Source organism: Salminus brasiliensis, chromosome 23, assembly GCF_030463535.1.
Source record: "Salminus brasiliensis chromosome 23, fSalBra1.hap2, whole genome shotgun sequence".
Taxonomy (NCBI): Eukaryota; Metazoa; Chordata; class Actinopteri; order Characiformes; family Bryconidae; genus Salminus; species Salminus brasiliensis.
Genome location: NC_132900.1, coordinates 27998865 through 28021433, shown reverse-complemented (window position 1 = coordinate 28021433; position 22569 = coordinate 27998865). Strand labels below are relative to the sequence as shown.

The window sequence follows — 22569 nt, the reverse complement described above, 5'->3', positions numbered from 1 at the left end:
AGTTAGAAGGTGTGCAGACAGGTGTGGGTGTTCCTAATAAAGTGCCGCATCTGTGTAAACACTGTTGCACGCGCACATTTAAACGACGCCAGACACAACCAGCGCGCACGCACGCACGCACGCACGCAGCTCAGACTTCACGCGCATCTATCCTTCTCTCTCTCTCTCTCTCTCTCTCTCCTCAGACGCGCGCGCGCGCGCATTCTACACAGAAGTTTTGATCGGAGCGAGCAAAGCAGAGGAGAAGAGGCGGGTGCCAACACTTCTGCTCGCTCCGGCCGGGGCTACACGTCGAGTTTTAGAGAAACTGTGAGGCTGCACGGACACGGACTCGCGCTCGGCTCGCTGCGCGTGCGCCTCCAACCTCCCTCTCTCTCTCTCTCTCTCTCTCTCTCTCTTTCGCGCGCGCGCGATCTCTCTCTCTCTCTCTCTCTCTCTCTCTGCAGCTGTGGTTTCTCAATGGCTCTCATTGTAGCGGAGTGTCTCGTGCACGCGGCGTGAGTCTCGCTCTCGCCCTCTCTCTCTCTCTCTCTCTCTCTCTCTCTCGGTCTCGCTCTCTCAGTGTGTCGGTCTCTCGCGGGCTCTGTGCACTTTCTCCGCGGAGTGTGTGATGGTCTCGCGCCGCGCTGGACTCAGCCGTCTCGCGCTCCTCTCGCGGAGGATCCTGAAGGAGGAAGGTAAGGGCAGTCTGGGATTTGATGGATTCCTTCATTGGGATGTTTGCTGGCTGGTTTGGAGCGCGCGCTCAGTTATTGCTTTGGGTTTGGATTATTATTTTTATTTATTTTTATTTATTTATTTATTTATTTATTGTTTTGAAGCCACTTTTAATGTTTTTATTCATTAATAATAACAAATAAAAAGTTATTATTAATTAGTAGTAGAAATATATATTTTAGAAAATCATATGCATCGAATTATTTTATTTTTAGTTGTTTTATTTTTGTATTATTAAATTTGAAATGTATTTTAAATGTTATTTTATTTTTAATTGTATTTTATATTGTATTTATTTTTCTTTTTTCGTTACAACTGGCGACCGTAACGATTTAGAGAGACCCATAGAACTGCCAATAGTAATTAGCTATTTCAGCCCTGACTGTGTGCCTGTGTGTGTGTGTGTGTGTGTGTGTGTGTGTGTGTGTGTGTGTGTGTGTTCTCCCGGATCCCGTGCGTGGCGAAACTGTTGCAGAAATTTCACCCACATGGTGACTTTCCTTCATCAGCATTCAGCAGATCAGTTTCACTCTGCAGCACCTTCTGCACATCACACACACACACACACACACACACACACACACACACACACGCACGCATACTACACACACATCTCAATACGAGCAGGGCGCGAGGAACCACAGACTGCTTTTACATCATCACACTTTAAAGGCAGGGTGGTCGGAGGCAGTGTGGTGGGCAGGGGGGTCTGTCCGGTCACTCGGGGGTGTCAGGCGTGTTTTATTGAATGGAGGGGAAACTTGTGGTCACGCAGTGGTTTAGTGCCCCTTCGTCCACCAGCGCTCCTGTGTTCCGAGCCCTGATTGGTCCAGTCGAGCTCCTTTTCCATACTATTTGTACAGTGTGTCGCATTTAGCACTTTAAACGAGTGCTGATAGAATTTATTCCACCTTGAAATATCGACCTCTCTGTCAGCCTCTGCAACGCCAGTGGAGCGAGCCTGCCTCAGTGCAGCGCCAGTCTGGGCCGCCAGGGGGCGAGTTGAGGGGAAGTTGCTGGAAAGGGAACTTCTGCTGCTGCTGCTGGTTTATTGGGCACTGATGTGTTAGTGGAAATGCACCTAGACCTGTGGCCACATTCACAACAGTGTCTGAACACTAATTTTAATTTGTATTAATAATTAAATTAATTAAATATTAAATAATTAAAAACTAATACAGTAAATTAGTATTTTTCTAAAAATCCCACTTTTTTTCTTTAAAAATAATAATAATAAATGTGCTTATATATTTTCTGAACTCTGCGACTGGTCTCAGGTTGTAAGCTTCTGAAGCCTCCAGTTTAATGAGCTGAATTTCTATAATTAACGTCTAATTTTAAAGGGATCACAGTGAAGGTGTGTTGAAGGTGCTGCTGAACTGTTGTTCATTTCTACATAAGGAAAATAAGGCTCTACCGATGTCTTGCCACAGTGCTCATCATGTTCTTCCTGTTTCCGGTTGTTTCCTCCATTATTACGTTATTATATATCTTTTTTTTACATTGACTGTCATTCAAAGTCAGAGTGCCTTGTACTGTCCATGAAAGTCCATGAAAAGGTCATTTGACCTTTTTTTTTGGAGATGTTTTTCATTGGACAGTATATATAAGTTATGTATCTCCATTTGTGCCTCCACCCTGTAGCTGCTCTGTACATTGTGTGAAGAAGTCTGGATGAATGGCCCGAATGAAAATGCTCTAAAATTGACTTCCATTGAAAGTTCTTCCGGTTTCCGGTTGTTTCCTCCATTATTACGTCTAGTTCTTGTTCACATATTACTTGAACACTTCTTCATTCTAATATTTTTCAAGGTGTCGGTTATGATCAGCTGTAAAATCCATCATAACGGGCGACATTACAAACAGCTCCATAAGAAAACAATGAAGAGTCTCTTATAAAATATAGAAACTTGGTAAAGAATATTGGAGAACTGTCTACAATTTTGGGAGACTTGCCTGTAAAACATTGGGCTTTATTCCCTAATATCTTCATAACCCAAAATAAAAATAGCCCAAACTAAAATCTACGTCAGATTTATGACATGTTTTAAACCACAGAATCGTTCACAGCTCTGCACGTATTCAAGAGTCAATAGTTTGGTTACACTGTAAAAGGAAATTCTGCACTACCTCCAAGACTAACCGACCAGGCTAACAACTACAAAGTAAATACTGAGTAAAGAAATCATTGTATTTATATTTTGCTGCTGTCCAATGAAAACCATGTATCTTCATTTTTGTCAGTTTTTAGTTTTGTCCATGGTTTGAACCCTTTAGCTGCTTCTGTACCCTGTGTAAAGCATTCAGGATAAATCAACCAATAGAAATGCTCTTAATTACTAAATCCTAAATGTTCTGGACTTTGAATGGCAGTCAATGTAAAATAAATAAATAAATGTAAAAAAATATATATATATATTTATATATTATATTTATATATTATATAAATAACGGGCAGGTAATATATATATATATATATATATATATATATATATATATATATATATATATATATATATATATATATTTTTTTTTTTATTTTTTTTTTTTACATTGACTGTCATTTAAAGTCCAGAACATTTTTGCCTTGTACTGTAAAGTGAATGTACCAATGAAAATGCTCGAATATTACCTGGATCAAAAAATGTCTACATTGACTTCCATTGAAAGTTCAGAAGGTTTTAAACTGCTCCTGTGAAGTTTTTCCTTTTGGAGAAGTTGATGTTTTTCATTGGACAATCCAGTCTGTAGCCAATAAGGCAATTCAATATCAGTACAGATATTAATACTGTTCAATAACAGCTACATGAAACTCTCAACTGTCCTTAATAAGTGTTCATACCCATAAATCAGGGCTGCAGACTGCATAGGTGATAATGATGTGTTTTTGTAATGATGAATCCCACTGTCCTCATAAAGTGATCAAATCCCAAACCAGAAAACACGGCGAATGTCAGACTCTTTCTAAAACTGTGTGTTTTTGGGGTTTAAGAAGACTCTTCTGCTTAGGAACAGTGGGTGAATAAGGCCTGTTTTTATAAACGTCTTAGTGTTCATCATAATACTCTCCACAAGTTTGGTCTTTGGAAAGCTTTCGTGAATCCGACCCTTAAACTTTACCTTAAGCTTCTGCGTCTGGTTAAGTGAATCGTCATGTACAAGCAAAAGACCCCCTAGAGAACCCCTTTTTTTAGTGAGATATAGAGTTTACACTGTAGGTGGTGTTTTCAGCATGTACTGTATTTGTTACTGCACTGTATGTGTGTTCAGCCCTTTGTAGAGACCAACTGTCCCCAGAATGATGGAAAACACGAAGGATCTGACATTATTTGGGACGGATGTTGTTGATTGGATTTGCAGTGGTAAAATAGCTCCGGCACATCGGGTACATTGGGCTGGGTATTAGGGACTGGTAATCCAGTGAGCACAAAGATGCTGAAAAGATGGCTATTCTGTAGTAACTGAAGCTTTTGGAGCGTTGGTGGCCACTAGGATAACTGGGGTTAATGGACGGCTCAGGTCAGTGGGTGACCTTGGTTTTATGCTCGAAAATGAGTGATCACCATTTTTCATCCCCGGATCTATTAAACAGGTTGTTTCTCCTACTGGGCCTTTGAGGCTGATATAGGTAAATGACCCTGGTTCTGATGGTCTGCCCTGTATTGTATTCTGATTGGGCGGGACTTATTTGGCATAGGCTGACTAGGTGGATCGATTTGGGCGGGGCTTATCTGGCATAGGCTAAATAGGTGGATAGATTGGGCGGGGCTTATCTGACATAGGCTGACTAGGTGGATAGACTAGACTGTAAATGCACTGATTTCTGTAACATCGCCAAAACAGTTCCATTACATTTCTAACATGGACTGTATGGATTGCATTATAGTGAAAAAGAGCAACAGAGAAAGAGAGAGAGAGAGAGAGAGAGAGAGAGAGAGAAAGGGCACCAGGGAGAGAGGAGAGGGAGAAAAGAGAAAGAGTACAATAGAGAAAGAGAGAGAGGAAGCGAGAGAGCAGTAGAGAAAGAAAGGAGAGAGAGAGCAATAGAGAATAAGAGGAGAGAGAGAGCAATAGAGAATAAGAGGAGAGAGTGCAATAGAGAATAAGAGGAGAGAGTGCAATAGAGAATAAGAGGAGAGAGAGTGCAATAGAGAATAAGAGGAGAGAGAGTGCAATAGAGAATAAGAGAGGAGAGAGTGCAATAGAGAATAAGAGGAGAGAGAGTGCAATAGAGAATAAGAGGAGAGAGTGCAATAGAGAAAGAGAGGAGAGAGTGCAATAGAGAAAGAGAAGAGAGAGAGAGCAATAGAGAATAAGAGGAGAGAGAGAGCAATAGAGAATAAGAGGAGAGAGAGAGCAACAGGGAAAGAGGAGAGAGAGGAAGCGAGAGAGCAATAGAGAAAGAGAGGAGAGAGCAATAGAGAATAAGAGGAGAGAGAGCAATAGAGAAAGAGAGGAGAAAGAGAGAAATAGAGAAAGAGAGGAGAGTGAGCAATAGAGAAAGAGAGGAGAGAGAGCAATAGAGAAAGAGAGGAGAGAGAGAGCAATAGAAAAAGAGAGGAGAGAGAGGAGAGAGCAGAAAGGAAAGGAGAGAGAGCAATAGAGAAAGAGAGGAGAGAGAGAGCAATAGAGAAAGAGAGGAGAGAGAGAGCAATAGAAAAAGAGAGGAGAGAGCAGAAAGGAAAGGAGAGAGAGCAATAGAGAAAGAGAGGAGAGAGAGAGCAATAGAGAAAGAGAGGAGAGAGAGAGCAACAGAGAGAGAGAGAATGAGAAAGAAAAGAGACAGAAAGAGAGAGAGCAAGAAGGAGCGAGAGAGAGTGTGAGAGAAAGCAACGGAAAAAATGAGAGAAAACAAGAACAAACAAAAAAGTGAGAGAGGAGAGAAAGAGACGAGAGAGGGGATGAGAGAGAGGGAGGGAGGGGACAGCATCATTCAGTCATTTTCCTCATATCTTCTGCACTCTGCATCACTTCAACATGAAGTCGCTACACTGCTGTAGACTGAACAGGTGGTTGTGTGTAAATAAGGGCATGACATCACAGGCATGTTGATTTAAAACGAGCAGTAGTGAAGTAGTGAAACGGTGTTTATGTAGATCATCAAGATTTCACTGCATTAAAGAGAGGGAGAATCAGAGAAGCAGTCCGCCATCAGACGAGGCCTTTGAAGTCGTACACTTTCAATGATGAATGCCTCCCCTTTCAGCTCCAGTAGAGCAATGTAGCACTCCAGCAACTGTGTGCAAGCGCTCATACGCCAGCTCCATAAACTGCCCATAAGCCAGACCAGCTCCTTCAGCGCTCGCCGCCTTCCTCCAGTGAGCGAAACCACGAGGCAACCATAATAACAAGGCCATATGTTACCAGTCCTCGCCATGCTGTGTTTGATGTCCAGATGCCAGGAGCTATGCACGATCCGCGTCTGAGAGAGCGCCGTCCCTGGTGGATGGCTCCAACACCCCTCCTCAGCATGATCAGGGGGTGGAGGGTCCGGGGGTGGGGGTGTTTACGACTAGCGCCTTGCGTTAGGATCAGTGAGAGCGCTGCCCGCCCAGCGGGAGCTTTGGGAGGGGGGTCTTCGTCATAGAAGCCTGGACTCCTCTCGTCAGATGGCACGGGAGGCTAATGAGACTCCATCATCCTGTCCCAGACCATTTGGGGCGATCTGCGCGGAACATGGTGTGCGGGGCCTCGGCCAAACCCTACAGCGAGCCGGTCCAGGCCGCCAACACGCCGTGAGGGGAGGAGGTGGAGGAGGGAGAGAGGAAGAGAGGAAGGGAGAGGGATAAATATAGAAAGAAAAAAGGCAATGCGGGATTAGAAGCTGCTCCTACTGTAGTTTTGTCCCCTTTAGGGACAGGTGTGTTCATTAGATCTGTAGATCAGGCGGGGAAGACAAGAGTTCAAAAAGGAACTTTTCCTTCATCCCAAGGGACGGATGACGTGCAATGGTAGGCAACAACGTATGATCCCTCGCTTGGGGACTGAGGTTTAATTGGCTGTTTTAAGCAGCAGTTCTTCAGTTGCAGGTGTGATGCCGATTGATGATACAGATTTAGTTCTTCATTATTCCAAATCTTAGAGCATCATCCTTTTTTTTTGTTGCTTCCACTCCACGGTGCTGTTGTGTATCAGCTGTAAGAACTTGTCCCAAAGCTGTCCAGAAATGGAGAAATGAGGGCGCTGAGGGGCGAAATGAGAAAGCTGAGGGAGAAAAAAGACTCTTAAAAGCATGGGGAAGAAACACAGAGAACAACCATGGAAAAACTCCCAAAAAGCACCAGGAAGAAACACTGAGAGGAGCCAGGACTGCAAAAGAAAGATGCAAAGAAAACCAAGCAAAAACTCCATAAGAGTGTGAGGACGAACCAGTGTAAGTTTCTAAGAGCATGAGAAACAACCACTAAGTGGAACCAGTATTCCCAAGAACCAGCGAAAAACTTAACCTTATGGTAAAAGAACCACTGTAAGGAACCAAGACTCCTAAGAACCAAGGAAAACTCCCTAAGAGCATGAGGAAGAACCATGGTGAGGAACCAAGACTGAAAAAGGAGAAGTGCCTAAAAGCATGAAAAAGGACCACTGTGAGGAACCAAGACTCCTAAGAACCAAGGAAAAACTCCCTAAGAGCATGAGGAAGAACTGCTGTGAGGAACCAGGACTCCTAAGAACCAAGGAAAACTCCCTAAGAGCATGAGGAAGAACCACTAAGTTTCTAAGAGCATGAGAAACAACCACTGAGTAGAACCAGTATTCCTAAGAACCAGCAAAAAACTTAACCTTATGGTAAAAGAACCACTGTGAGGAACCAAGACTCCTAAGAACCAAGGAAAAACTCCCTAAGAGCATGAGGAAGAACTGCTGTGAGGAACCAGGACTCCTAAGAACCAAGGAAAACTCCCTAAGAGCATGAGGAAGAACTGCTGTGAGGAACCAAGACTCCTAAGAACCAAGGAAAAACTCACTAAGAGCATGAGGAAGAACTGCTGTGAGGAACCAAGACTCCTAAGAACCAAGGAAAAACTCACTAAGAGCATGAGGCAGAACTGCTGTGAGGAACCAGGACTGCAAAAGAAAAAGTTCCCAAGAGCATGAGAAACAACCACTGAGTGGAACCAGTATTCCTAAGAACTAGGGATGCACTGATACCACTTTTTCCTTTCCGATACTGATACGATACCAGATTATCTGTATCTGAGTATCGATACTAATACCAACTCTGACTTAAATACTCATTAGATGGCTATAAATCCTGATACTGCTTAAACAGAACAGCATGTACTGGTTGAGTAACGGCACATTTGAAAAGTTTCAGAGCTTTGAAACAATGAAAATCACCACAATGCAGTAAACAAGTAGGGAAGCACAGTCTGGCTACGCTGTTTAATGGTAATAACGGTTTATGACTGGCTGTTCAAATTTTTTGATGTAAAAAAAAAAAGGACGGGGTCAGTAAGCTTCATGGTTACGGTGCTCTCTATTGCCGAGACCAATACTGTGTGGAAGCGCCAGTATCGGCACTGATACAGTATCGTTCTACTAAGAACCAATGAGAAACCACCTAAAGGTATGAGAAAGAACCAAGACTAAAAAGGAGAAGTGCCTAAAAGCATGAAAAAGAACCACTGTAAGGAACCATTGAGGAGAACCTACACTTACAAGTCTGTAAGAACCTGAGGAAGAACCTTTGTAAGGAACTAAGGTAACTAGGTAGGATACAAGTTGGAGAAGTTGACAAGAAACGCTAACGGTGGCTCTTTGTTCGTACCGAGGAAAGATCCAGGCGATAAACCAGTGACTGATGGTGAAGTCTGTGGAAGATCTGGAGGATCTGCTGATCGTGTCAGGCATATACAGCAGATATGAGAACGTGGTAGCGGGTAGGCAGGCTCAAAGGTTGACAATTCTTTCAAATCTTGGATGCCTCAAGGTGAGGCATTTCATCACAGCAGGAGGGTGAATGACATATGCAAATTGCTCCAAAGCTGTGAAGCAGGTCCAGAGGTCCGTGGCAGGAACCTACCTCTTATCAGTTATGAGGTAGTTGCGTCCATGGCTCATCGCAGTGCAAGCAAAACCTTCCCCTGTATAGTGTCAGTGAGGTAGCTGCATGGTGCTTCATCGCTGTCCTTCAACATGTGCCTGCGACGTACTGGACTTCATTACTTCTTGTCTACATCCATCTAACCCAACACTCGGGGTGCACGGAGGTCCCAGAGACCTCAGGCGGCACTTAAAGGAAAGTTCTGCATCTCAGAGATAGATAAGACAACGGGAAAGAGAGAGATTACTTAGGCACAACACTTTTCCCTCCCCGTAAGTATCTGCTGTTTTTCGACCATTTTCTGAAGTTACCCAGCGAAACGTGTAGCGATCTAATCAGCAAGCTAAGCGCTTGTAATTCCCCGGTAAAGGGAGGCATCAGATGGAGATTAGAGGCTTTAGATGAGACTTTTCCCCTCTGAGGCACCTGCTCTCCAGGTCTCTGGAAAGCAAGAAGCCAGAAACAGCCTGTTCCTTTCCAGCATGGCTCACATTTACAGTCTGGGAGAGAGTAAGTGAGCGGGAGACATCTGAGACTCTGGGAGTGAGGGAGAGAGAGAGAGAGAGAGAGAGAGAGAGAGAGAGAGAGTAGGGGAGTCCCTAAAGGATACTTTGTGAATTACTCTGCTACAGTATTCACAGTCTGGAAGGGAACGTATATGAGGCAGGAAGATATAGAGGTAGGAAGAGAGTTAGGGAGAGCGACTCCCTGAAGGACGCATGTGTTGCTTTTCGAAGGACTGGTTACCTGGCCCAGGTTTTTTTAGGGGCTGGCTTTTGGAGGATTGGTTTGAGAACATGGAGCTTAGTGTCCTTGAATCACTGAGCAGGAGGGTTGATGTACTGTATTTTGTGGCCTACAAAGACCAGAATTTGCTTTGACTGGAAATCTTCGGTGGATTGGCTGCTAGTTATTATCCGATAAGCATAGCAGCCCTGGATTGATGGTCAGACTTGGGTAGGAAGTTCTGAGGACTGATCTATTCTTCTGTCTCGCAGAATCTACGCCATAGCCTGTGCAAGCAGCATACGCCATTGTGAGCATTGTGAGGTGCGTAGGTCCGTCCACACCGCCCTGCGGCCAAAACACTGGCTGGCTCTTTATGCCACTGTGTTGATTATTGGCAAACGACGGAAAACAAGGGGCAGAAGGAGGTGAATGTCCAGGCACTGAGGAACATGGACGAGGAAATGCAGAAGGTCTGACAATGTGGTCCGTCATGTGCAACCATTTATCGCACAGTCCATGATCGCTGTGTGTCCAAACCCTATTCACACTGGTGGCGAAGGCGGAAATGCAACCAAATTCGATCCCACCAGTCGCACCAATCCCAGCTGTTGCGGTCTGCATCACCTTCTGGGTGGTAGATTTGATGCAGAAGCATAACTTGGCCTTAAGAAGAACCATCCTAGAGCTGCGCAGGAGCTCAATTGTTCAAGCTCCGCTTCACTGCAAATTGGACTTGTTGTGTCTGATACCACATCTGCAAGGTTGGGGTGCGAAATTCCTCTTTTCACAGTCGTAAAGTTGTACATTTCTGTCCAGGGCTCAATATCCCCAACAACATCAGAACGAAGCACTGGGGCATGAGGCCTTCGGCTGCCGTGTTTGAAGTGCCGCGAGGACGGATTCCTCCAGAGAACATCTGCGGGATCTGCCCAAATTCCGTTTGAACTACTTTTTTTTTCCTCCTCCCGGAATGTTAACGCTTGATTTTAAAAGGCGGTTTGAAACATGTATAAGGTTCGCTGGCTCTGAGAACCCCCAGGACTGCTTAGGAGGAGCTGTGTGACTGGAATTTTGTCACTTCTACCGAGGTTACATCCTTTTGAACTGTAGTTTTGCATTGCTAATGGAGTGCCACGCCGTGTTCCAAGTCAAGGCTGCCTTGTTCTGCCGGTTCTCCATTACGCCTGTTAATATCAAGGTGGGAAGTGGGCCAAGGTTGAACGTCTAGCGATGATGCCGTTGTTTTTCCTTTTTTTGCTTTGAGTCGGCGAGGAAGGGATGGTTTCCGAAGCCATGCGTTGCCGGGAAATGTACTTTTTTTTATTGTGCTATTAGGCTTTTTCATTCAGCCTGCCACCTTCTCTGTAGGGACTTGAAGCGGCATACATTTGTTTTAATAAAGCATTCAGCAATTGATCTCTCTCTCTCTCTCGCCCTCGATCTCTCGCCCTCTCGCTTTCTTTTGCTCTGTTACTCCTCTCCCTGTCCCTCTCTAAAGCTCACATTCTCTCCCTCTCGTCTTCTGTCTCTCTCTCTCCATCTTTCTCTTGCTCCCTGCCCTTAAGACGAATGTGCTCCACTTTCAGTAGTGCTGTCAACTAGCCGTCTGGAGGAGAGAAGTGTGGGCCTGTTTGCTCACCCACAGCACTCCTGACGCCTCGCTTTGAAATATCAAAAGATACCACTTAATCTTGGGGTCAATTGTGTAGTGGCGCTAGCACGGCATCTGAGAAAACAGTTGAAAGAATCAGGTGAACATGAAAGAACCCATTCTTAACCTTGTTCAAGAGAGCGTAATATTATCAGGTAGCAAAATGAGCCCTGCATGCACTGAGTTATGCTACTGACACTCTCAAATCGCCCTCTCTCTCTCTGTGTCTCTTTCCTTCCCTCTCTCTGCCCCTACCCGTCCATCAGGATTGGCCGTGATCACCGTTCACTCGTGCTGCGGTCTGCCTCGTCAATCCCTACCGCTCTGGCTGCCCGCTCCACCACAGCACCGTCTGAAGCTTTTCTGATCTCAGAACGTCCTTTTTGTCCAGGGCTCCTCTGCGATCCTGGATCTCTAGTGCCTCGTGTTTACCTGGGACTATTGTTTCATCCATCCTCGTTGTCCTACTATGCCCCACACCATGAGCAGGAGCTTTGGAGTCTGGGGCGGACTGAGCATAGTCACCCTGCTGTCGCTGGTTCAGTGGGAGTCGGGCTGCTGGGGGATGACCCTGAACTCAGTCTCGCTTCATCCAGTGTCCAGCAGACTTCACAGGGCTGAGGCAGGAGCCATGCCTCATAGGCACAAGAGGAACTGGGTGTGGAACCAGTTCTTCGTCCTGGAGGAGTACACAGGAGACGACCCGCTCTACGTCGGCAAGGTAAGGAATGGGAGGCTGTTTATTGTCATTGTAGGAGTACAGCAATTAAGTATTCCCAGCTAACTTGTCCATGCGGGACCTGTATGGGTTTGTCCATGGGTTTTACATTGGCCCCACATATGGATGGCCACCAGGGTCAGTGATGGGACCAGGAGGGGTTAAACATGGGCCCCATCTGGGTTGTACATTGCATACAAAGACTAGAAGACTAGAAAATGAACCCACCCAGCCCACGTTCCACCAATGTAAGCTTCACATGAGTATGTTAGCTGGGCTGAAATCCAAGGGAGGTGCCAAGTGTTAAGCTGGAGCTTGTGACCAGTGTCTCATAAGAAAGTTCAAATATTTAAAGAAGGTACAGCCAAAGAAGCTTTAGAGATTTTGACCGAGTTGGGGGTCTGCACATAGCTCCTAGATGGGACCCATATGAGATTAAAGTGGGTTGTAAGGATGTGGGCTAATTTGGGAAGCCAGACTGGGTCCCAGTAATAACACATGGGCCCACCTGGAACCCACCTAGTCTTTGTTCCATCTATGTAATGCAATTGGCTAGGTAGAGGTTGTGGAACACTACTACTCTTGCTGCCCAGCTGGGGTAATCCTTAATCCGACCCAGTTGAATTAACTGATTAAATTGATCATTGGTTTCAGAAGTTTCCATGGTTAGGCTACTTCACACTGTTATGGTGAAGATAAGGAGGCTAAGGACAATTTTGGGTCACACTATGAAGAACAGAGGTAGAAAATGCTCCATTTGATCCATTTTGTCAGCAGAAATGAAGAGGCAGGTTTGAGCAGATACATAATGTGCAGCTTGTTGTTGTACGTGCATGAAACCACTACTGAACCCAGAACTGCTCTCTTGATTCCGAGTCTGGCTGATCCGTTGTGACACATTTGCCGCTTCAACACGTTTGATACGTCTTGGGGGGGGCCCGGATCCACAGCTCTGTCCAGGACTTGCCAGGTGTTGCCAGTTAGCTAAGATGACATGTTTATCCGAGGATGGAGTCTAGGATGCCCGGAAGCTACCGGCGCTGTCCGCTCGCATGCGTTTGGTTCTCTGGAGTTTGACTCTAGTCCTGCTTGCTGCAGCTGACAGCCCAACACCACTTGCTACAGACTCGACTGGCAGGGGAATGTACAGTATATGAGTGAGAGCTCAGATCGGTTGCACATCTTGGGTGGGAATGAGGTTTTGGGAAAAGAAATAAATAAAGGGTGCTCAGGTTAAGAGAATAGTGCGAAGAGGTTGAACTTCAAAGCTAATTTGATGCTCAGAACGAGGTTTCGTGCCTAGTTTTATTGCCACGGTTTTGTCATTAGGGCTCATAACTCCTCGTTACGGCAGACGTGGGCCTACCTTAAAGAGGGCTGATATGAATTTTTGATCATTCTTGGTGATTTTCTTGCTGCCGCAGGTGTTAAATATGCGCTATGAGCGGCGGATAATGAGCGCCCTGCTAGGAGCTTCTGCTCCGTTACGCTGTAAAGAACAGTGGAAGTTCCTCTCTCGCGCTCTCGCTCTCTCTCTCTCTGTGACTGTCTCTCTCTCGTTCTCCCTCTCCCCATCTCGCGCCCCTCGCCGCATTTGTTCCATTTGTGATCTGAATTGGTAATACCGCACATTACTATTCTCCCGCTATTCCTAAAGCCTCCTCTAATATTTGCTTTTCCCAGCTTTCTATTTGATAGCGGAGCTGGGCGGAATGTAAGTTGACGTCCGTATTCCCATCAAAGTCTTGCCTCGGCTTTTAAGTGCGTCTCGCCGACTGTCGCTGGCTCCTCGCTAATGGCCGGATGTGTGGATGAACATGTCTGTTTAATGAATATCTGATGCATTGTTTGATCGCGGCTCTTTGATAGCGCGCCGATTTCACAGCCCTGCTCCCGGATTAAAGACGATGTAAGGATTAGCAACACTCCGAGCGGCAGAAGAAGTCCACGGCGGGCTGTGAAATGGGAGAACGCCGGGTTTTATTTGTACTACATCCGCCACGGATTCAGGACTTTATGTATTCCGTGCCGCGTTTGTCGAATTAGCTCCGGATTCAAACACAAAGACCTTCCGAGATCACTAAATGCTTCAGGCAGCCACCTGTCATAAAACACAACCGGGCCGGGTGTCTCTGTGCACATTCCCTAATACAAACACACTCACACACACACACACACATATACACACACCACTTGAAGTTCACACACTCTCTTTAGCAGCACACAGTTAGAAGGCTGAGCTTTTTTAAGGCCCTGGCTCGTCTCCAGCACTCTAAATGAAAAAATCTAGGCAAAACAGAAGGGACTGCAGATGAATGTGTCTCGACACTGAATGATAAGCAAGCTACGCACTGTCCTGCACACACCACACACACACACACACACACACCACACTTACGATTATAGTGACTGCAGTGATGCAATTACATTGACTTCCACTGAAAGTTAAGAAGGGGTTTCCTTCTTCTGTAATGCTGCCGGTTTCAGAATTACAAGGTTTTCGCGCGACAGCAGTGACAGGTTAGGTGATCTCTCATTCTCACACTCGTGCACACACTCTCTCATTATCTCTCACTCTCTCTCTCTCTTTCTGTTTGTCTCTCTCTCTCTCTGTCATTGGTCATCCCTCTGCTTTAACCTTTTCTGAGTTTCTTTCATCTCTCTCTCTCTCTCTCTCTCTCTCTCTCTCTCTCTTCCTCCTCTCTCTCTCTCTCCATCTCTCGCTCTTACTCCCTCCTCTCTCTTTCTATCTCTGATTCTTCCAATCTCTCTCTCTCTCTCTCTCTCTCTCTCTCTCTCTCTCTCACTACTGTCTAGTTTTCTCTCTCTCTCTTTCTATTTCTTTGCCTCTCTCTATCTCTTTTCTTGCCCCATTTATATCTGTCTCTCTCACTCTTTCTCTCTCCCTCCTTTTCTCTATCTCTCTCTTTTTCCCCTCTCTTTCTCCTCCTCCCCGCACCCGCCCCCTCCCTCTCCCTATCTCTCTCTCTCTCTCTCTCTGTCATTGGTCATCCCTCTGCTTTAACCTTTTCTGAGTTTCTTTCATCTCTCTCTCTCTCTCTCTCTCTCTCTCTCTCTCTCGTAGAAGTAGAATGCGTGCCTGGGCTCGCACGGCCACGCTGCCAGAAAAGGCAGAGGTTCTCTTCCTGTCCCGGACCCCGTTTAATTATAGAACAAGCCGGCATGAAATATGGAGAACGTTCAGCAGGAGAGCGAAGAGCCGCCTAATTCATTACTGCCAGACATGATGAGCTCCGTACGGACAACTTTATTATGAAGGGGTCCAACATATATATCCTCTTTACCCCCCCCGTCACCATCGCCATTCATTCCGTTCAGCTCTGTTAAAAAGCTAACACCCCCTTGTGCGAGGCGGGGCCATGTGAGCTAGCCCCACCCTCTCCTCCTGTGCCTTCATCATTTGCATGACTATGAGCTCCTGACCTGAAGGCTGCCCATTCCATTTCCCAACCTCCCTTTAGCCCTTTAGAATTTTGGTACTGTCTCTTTAAGACAGCCATATATAAACGACCCCTTGGATCAGCTTTGATTGGCTGTCTCGCCTTATTCAGAAATCCGGGCGAATAAAACGCTCCTTGTAACATGAATGGGCAGAGCTAAACTGTTTACAGGCTGCATTGGTAGTATACACACTATTTTGACAAAAGTATTGGGACACCTGCTCATTCGTTGTTTCTTCTGAAATCAACTAGCAAGGGTTTATCCTGCTTTTGCTGCAGTAAATATCTCTACTGTCTAGGGAAGAGGACTTTCTAGGATTCTAAGATTTCTGAGCATTGCTGTGAGGATTTGATTGCATTCAACGACAAGAGCGTTAGTGAGGTCACTACACCTCATCACTTGGTATTAGGCAGCATGGTGCTAATAGGTTCATGCTTATCTGCTCTTCAGAGTGCTATTCTATTGGCAGTATTTCTCTAGAGGGAACAGACATGTGTGTGTGCATTTGCACATTTGTGTCAGCGATGGGTAGCCAAATGCATTCATTAGAAGGGGTGTCCACAAACATTTGGACATATAGTGTATGGATAGATATAGACTTTTTTTTTTTGGGGGGGGGGGGGGGTACTGTGGGAAAACACAGGCATCAGGCAGTGTATTCATGACTGTTTAACATAATAACTTTCTGATAGCCATGCCATGCCACTTTGCCATCAGCAGCCGGGGCCTGAGAGAGCACAATTGGCTGTGTCCTCCCTGGTTGGGGGGGTGGAGGGGGGATAGATGGCGCTCTCTCCTCTCCATCAATTATAAAGCGACACAAAGCTGGGGACCCGGCACTTTCCTTTAAGTGTGCCCGTCAATGCCGTGTTGGTGGCAGGTCGAAAAAGAGGTGGTGACTGTCTTCACATGTATCATAGGAGGCCGATGTGTTAAGTCCTTATTCTCCTAGTGTTGAGAGCATTGCTAGTGCTATGGGTGGGTTATGAGTGCAGTACACCTAGGAGATGCTAAGCTAATGAGGCTAACAAACAGTAGCTCTGGATGGACTGTCACTGTCTTATCTCCAAAAAAACTTAAAATAAATACACACCAAAAAACATAACCTAGCTATCATGTCCATGTGGGGCCTGTATGGGTAGCCCAACTGATAACCGTAAAGGTTTGTCCTCGGGCTTCATGTGGATGCCCACCAGTGAGGTCAGTGATGGGACCAGGAGGGGTTAAGCTTGTGCCCCATCTGGGTTGTACACTGCACAAGGGGCCTTGATGGGACCCATGTGAGACTAAGGTGGGCTGTAACAATGAGACCCATGTGAGAGCCACTCAGAGCCCATGCCCACCTGGAACCCACCTATCCCACGTGAGCCCCATATTAGCATGCCGGCTGGGAAATGGAGACACCTTGTTTAAACATATGAGCTGAACTGGGACTCCGCTCAGCTGTTTATCATGAAGTTCTGAACCACGGCGATGTATCCAGTGTTTGTTAGCGGCGTTAGCCTAGCATCTCTAGTTCCGCACTTACACCAAAAAGGTACAGGTACATTTCGGGCCTAACGGCTCCGCAGGTCAGCGCTGTGCTAGCGATTAACAAGCGATAGAGCTGAGAAGACCGAGAGGGGAGACGGCTTGAACGGCGCTAGCATCTGTTCCAGTTGCTGTGATGTTCATGGAGGAGGCGCAGGCAGGGGCGGGAGAGGGAAGGAGCTTCGAGTGCAAGCGAGGCTTCAGAAGAGCCGCGGCGCAGAATTCAAATCAATGCGCTCCCGTTTTGATTGAATGACAACTTTGATGCTCCCGTAGGGGACAGGCGCAACCATTAGAAGCGTTTTGTCACATTTCATCTCCTGGCAGCACATCACACCACTCAGCAGCGGGATTGTTGTTCGGGAGAGTTTGTCGCTGATCGCAGGAGCCTGAGCGGGAGTAAAGCAGAGTGACACTGCGCGCTGGAGAAGGTACAGGATTAGAAAAGACGGTGCAGTGTTTTGAGGGGAGCAGATAAAGGCCCGTCTTCATCACATGTGAGAAGCGGACAGACAGACGGCATGTCTAGGAATTATTCCGTCGCAGTGGTGGACTGCTGTTCTGACGCCGCGGCGCTGGAAAGTGTTACTCCTGACTGTGAAAACAGAGAAAATTTGAAGGAATTGATGAGGCACTTTCGACCTGCAGTTTTACACTTGCTGAAATCAATAAACTCCCAGACTACTAAACTACTACACTACAGTAAACTACTGGCTGAAGGGCCACAAGAGGCATGTTAACATTTAGTGGCAGATAGTGTAGGGTTGTAGTGTGGTAGTTTAGTGTGATAGTGTAGTATAGTAGTTTAGTGTAGGGTTGTAGTGTGGTAGTTTAGTGTGATAGTGTAGTATAGTAGCTTAGTGTAGGGTTGTAGTGTGGTAGTTTAGTGTAGGAGCATAGTGTAGGGTTGTAGTGTAGTAGTTTAGTGTAGGAGCATAGTGTAGGGTTGTAGTGTTGTAGTTTAGTGTAGGGTTGTAGTGTGGTAGTGTAGCGTAGGATTGTAAGTGTGATAGTGTAGTATAGTAGTATAGTGTAGGGTTGTAGTGTAGTAGTTTAGTGTAGGAGCATAGTGTAGGGTTGTAGTGTGGTAGTTTAGTGTAGGGTTGTAGTGTAGTAGTTTAGTGTGATAGTGTAGTATAGTAGTATAGTGTAGGGTTGTAGTGTAGTAGTTTAGTGTAGGAGCATAGTGTAGGGTTGTAGTGTGGTAGTTTACTGTAGGGTTGTAGTGTGGTAGTTTAGTGTAGGAGTGTAGTGTGATACTGAAGTATAGTAGTATAGTGTAGGGTTGTAGTGTAGTAATTTAGTGTAGGAGCATAGTGTAGGGTTGTAGTGTAGTAGTTTAGTGTAGGGTTGTAGTGTGGTAGTGTAGTATAGTAGTATAGTGTAGGGTTGTAGTGTAGTAATTTAGTGTAGGAGCATAGTGTAGGGTTGTAGTGTAGTAGTTTAGTGTAGGGTTGTAGTGTGGTAGTGTAGTATAGTAGTATAGTGTAGGGTTGTAGTGTAGTAATTTAGTGTAGGAGCATAGTGTAGGGTTGTAGTGTAGTAGTTTAGTGTAGGGTTGTAGTGTGATAATGTAGTATAGTAGTATAGTGTAGGGTTGTAGTGTAGTAGTTTAGTGTAGGAGCATAGTGTAGGGTTGTAGTGTGGTAGTGTAGTATAGTAGTTTAGTGTAGGATTGTAGTGTGATAGTGTAGTATAATAGTTTAGTGTAGGGTTGTAGTGTGATAGTGTAGTATAGTAGTTTAGTGTAGAATTGTAGTGTAGTAGTTTAGTGTAGGAGCATACTGTATGGTTGTAGAGTAGTAGTTTAGTGTGATAGTGTAGTATAGTAGTTTAGTGTGATAGTGTAGTATAGTAGCTTAGTGTAGGGTTGTAGTGTGGTAGTTTAGTGTAGGAGCATAGTGTAGGGTTGTAGTGTAGTAGTTAAGTGTAGGAGCATAGTGTAGGGTTGTAGTGTTGTAGTTTAGTGTAGGGTTGTAGTGTGGTAGTGTAGTGTAGGATTGTAAGTGTGATATTGTAGTATAGTAGCTTAGTGTAGGGTTGTAGTGTAGTAGTTTAGTGTAGGAGCATAGTGTAGGGTTGTAGTGTAGTAGTTTAGTGTAGGGTTGTAGTGTGATATAGTGTAGGGTTGTAGTGTAGTAGTTTAGTGTAGGAGCATAGTGTAGGATTGTAGTGTGGTAGTGTAGTATAGTAGTTTAGTGTAGGATTGTAGTGTGATAGTGTAGTATAATAGTTTAGTGTAGGGTTGTAGTGTGATAGTGTAGTATAGTAGTTTAGTGTAGAGTTGTAGTGTAGTAGTTTAGTGTAGGAGCATAGTGTATGGTTGTAGTGTAGTAGTTTAGTGTGATAGTGTAGTATAGTAGTTTAGTGTGATAGTGTAGTATAGTAGTTTAGTGTAGGGTTGTAGTGTGGTAGTTTAGTGTAGGGTAGTAGTTTAGTGTAGAGTTGTGTGATAGTGTAGTATATTAGTTTAGTGTAGGGTTGTAGTGTGGTAGTGTAGTATAATAGTTTAGTGTAGGGTTGTAGTGTAGGAGCATAGTGTAGGGTTGTAGTGTAGTAGTTTAGTGTAGGGTTGTAGTGTGGTAGTTTAGTGTAGGGTAGTAGTTTAGTGTAGAGTTGTGTGATAGTGTAGTATATTAGTTTAGTGTAGGGTTGTAGTGTGATAGTGTAGTATAGTAGTTTAGTGTAGGGTTGTAGTGTAGGAGCATAGTGTAGGGTTGTAGTGTAGTAGTTTAGTGTAGGGTTGTAGTGTGGTAGTTTAGTGTAGGGTAGTAGTTTAGTGTAGAGTTGTGTGATAGTGTAGTATATTAGTTTAGTGTAGGGTTGTAGTGTGATAGTGTAGTATAGTAGTTTAGTGTAGGATTGTAGTGTGATAGTGTAGCATAGTAGTTTAGTGTAGGGTTGTAGTGTGATAGTGTAATATAGTAGTGTGGTGTAGGATTGTAGTGTGATAGTGTAGTATAGTAGTTTAGTGTAGGATTGTAGTGTGATAGTGTAGTATAGTAGTTTAGTGTAGGATTGTAGTGTGATAGTGTAGCATAGTAGTTTAGTGTAGGGTTGTAATGTGATAGTGTAGTGTGGTAGTTTAGTGTAGGGTTGTAGTGTGGTAGTTTAGTGTAGTGTAGTAGTGTGGTCGTTTAGTGTAGTGTAGTAGTTCAGTGTAGGGTTGTAGTGTGATACTGTAGTGTAGTAGTTTAGTGTAGTTCAGTAGTTAATATATTATTGTAGTAGTTTAGTGTAGTTCAGTAGTGTAGTAGTTTAGTGTGGTGTAGTAGTTTAGTGTAGTTCAGTAGTGTAGTAGTTTAGTGTAGTTCAGTAGTGTAGTAGTTAATATATTATTGTATTAGTTTAGTGTAGTGTAGTAGTTTAGTGTAGTTCAGTAGTGTAGTAGTTTAGTGTAGATCAGTAGTGTAGTAGTTTAGTGTAGTTCAGTAGTGTAGTAGTTTAGTGTAGATCAGTAGTGTAGTAGATTAAATTATTGAAGTAGTTTAGTGTAGTGTAGTAGTTTAGTGTAGTTCAGTAGTGTAGTAGTTTAGTGTAGATCAGTAGTGTAGTAGATTATATTAATGAAGTAGTTTAGTGTATTGTAGTAGTTTAGTGTAGTTCAGTAGTGTAGTGTAGTAGTTTAGTGTAGTTCAGGAGTGTAGTGTAGTAGTTTAGTGTAGTTCAGTAGTGTAGTGTAGTAGTTTAGTGTAGTTCAGGAGTGTAGTAGGTTATAGTAGTGTAGTAGTTTAGTGTAGTGTAGTAGTTCAGTGTAGTAGTTTATGAGTAGTGCTGTGGTTTAAGTATAGTTGTAGTTTCGTGCCTCAAGCTGCTCAACTCTTTCTTTTCCAAGCAACCAAAACAAGTTTAAGAGATTATGTTTTAAGCCCAAAATAACATCATTCATGCTGCATCACCAGACCTGTAATGACTACCGCCGAAACCTCGTCTTTCTCAGCTGTCACTTTCAATGCAGCAATTTTTGAAAATGAATATGGAGCCAGTGCAAAAAAAAAATCAATAAACGAAGACCGAAATAAATAAAACACAATAACTAAGCAGGGTTTCGCTCAGATGTGGGTTTCTGAAGAGGCCCCAGTGGTTCGTGCCAAGCCTGGTTATGCGGAATGAACCCAACCAATATTATCATCCCTGTAATTATACCAGAGAGGTTTTAATGAATATTCTTTTGTCATCTTGATATTGTAACACCAGTAATTGGAATTATTGCCTATGACCCTATGTAGGCTGATTAATATTGATACGATCGGTCCGGCTCGAACGGAAAAGGCCTGGAATGAAGGGATGTCGTGGAGGGCACCATGAATAATGCATGTTCTTGTCTCTGGGGTGGGTTCAGTAATATCAACAATTATTAGCGATGACCCCCGTGTCTCTGCTGAAAGTACACACTCATTATCATACTTCCAGACTCAATCGCGTCGGAACAGGCCAGGAGCGAGAGTCCGCTTTTATTAATAGCGCCCATCATGCCAAGTTCTGTTGACTGGCGGTTCTACTTTATATTCTGCTTTTTTTTTCATGCTTTTCATCTGTGTGGGTTTTTTTCGGTTCTGAAAGCTCTGTTTTCACAACCAGCATCTTTTGTTGCTGTGCCTTTAAGGATGATATATGGGCAGCGGTGGCTCAGTGGTTAGAGAGCTGGGTTATTGATTGCAGGGTTGTAGGTTTGATACTCAGGTTTGCCTAAGCTGCCCCTGCTGGGCCCTTGAGCGAGGCCCTTAACCACTTCTGCTTTAGGGGTGCTGCTCTAGCAGGGCTGACTCTGTGCTCTGGCGGCGGCTTTCTGAGCTGGGATAAGAGAAGAATATCGTTGTACTGCACAGGTATAGATGAAATGAAATTATATGTAAATGACCTCTGCTCTGATTAGCTGACCTGTATTGTGTCCTGTTCAGAGAGCAGCGTGGGCTGAAATGTATGGAGCGGATTGTTCAGACAGTTCATCAGCAATGGGAAAACATCAACTTTGGATCTTTTGGAGTTTGATTCAGTGCATGTCAGTCAGTCTGGCAGGCAGGCAGTCAGTCAGGACTGAGGCCATTTCTATATGCCATTCTGAACAGGAGACATTCAGTGACCAGTGCTGTAGATTGAATAGGCAGTCTTATGCTGTATAAGGTATTCATGGTTGTGGGTTTTCACAATCATAGGCTTAAACCCCTGAACCTGTTTAGCTTTTTGGTTTTAATTTTATTATATATATAAATAATTATAATTATTAGTAATTATTCAGTAATTACAATGAATTATTCTAGATCTACTATAAATAATAACATATTCAGTATTTAGTGTAAATGATTCTGTATCTAAAATAAATGATTCAGTGTCTACAGTGAAGGATTCAGGACCTAGTAGAAATGAATTGGTATCTACAATAACCAACACAATATCTAGTACAAATGATTCCATATCTACAATGAATTATCTGATATCTAGTGTAAATGATTCAGCATCTATAATAAACAACTCAGTGTCTAGTAGAAAGGATTCTGTATCTAAAATAAATTAATCCATATCTACAATAAATTATTCAGTATTTAGTATAAATCACTCAGTATTTACAATAAATGATTTAGTATCTACAATAAGTGATTCAGTATCTAGTATGACTCAGTATTTACAATAAATGATTTAGTATCTAGTATAAATGATTCAGTATCTAGTATAAATGACTCAGTATCTAGTATAAATGACTCAGTATTTACAATAAAT

The 22569-nt window shown here is 44.1% G+C and overlaps 1 protein-coding gene across 1 annotated transcript in view; it reads left to right on the top strand.

Moving 5' to 3' along the window:
• The first annotated feature begins 587 nt into the window (after positions 1 to 587).
• Positions 588 to 22569, top strand: part of cdh7a (cadherin 7a) — a 102008-nt gene continuing 80026 nt past the window's right edge. The window contains exons 1-2 of the mRNA XM_072668407.1: positions 588 to 677; positions 11408 to 11862. Of these exons, the coding sequence (XP_072524508.1) occupies positions 11611 to 11862 (252 nt within the window). The 5' untranslated portion in view covers positions 588 to 677; positions 11408 to 11610. The remainder of the gene's footprint in view (positions 678 to 11407; positions 11863 to 22569) is intronic.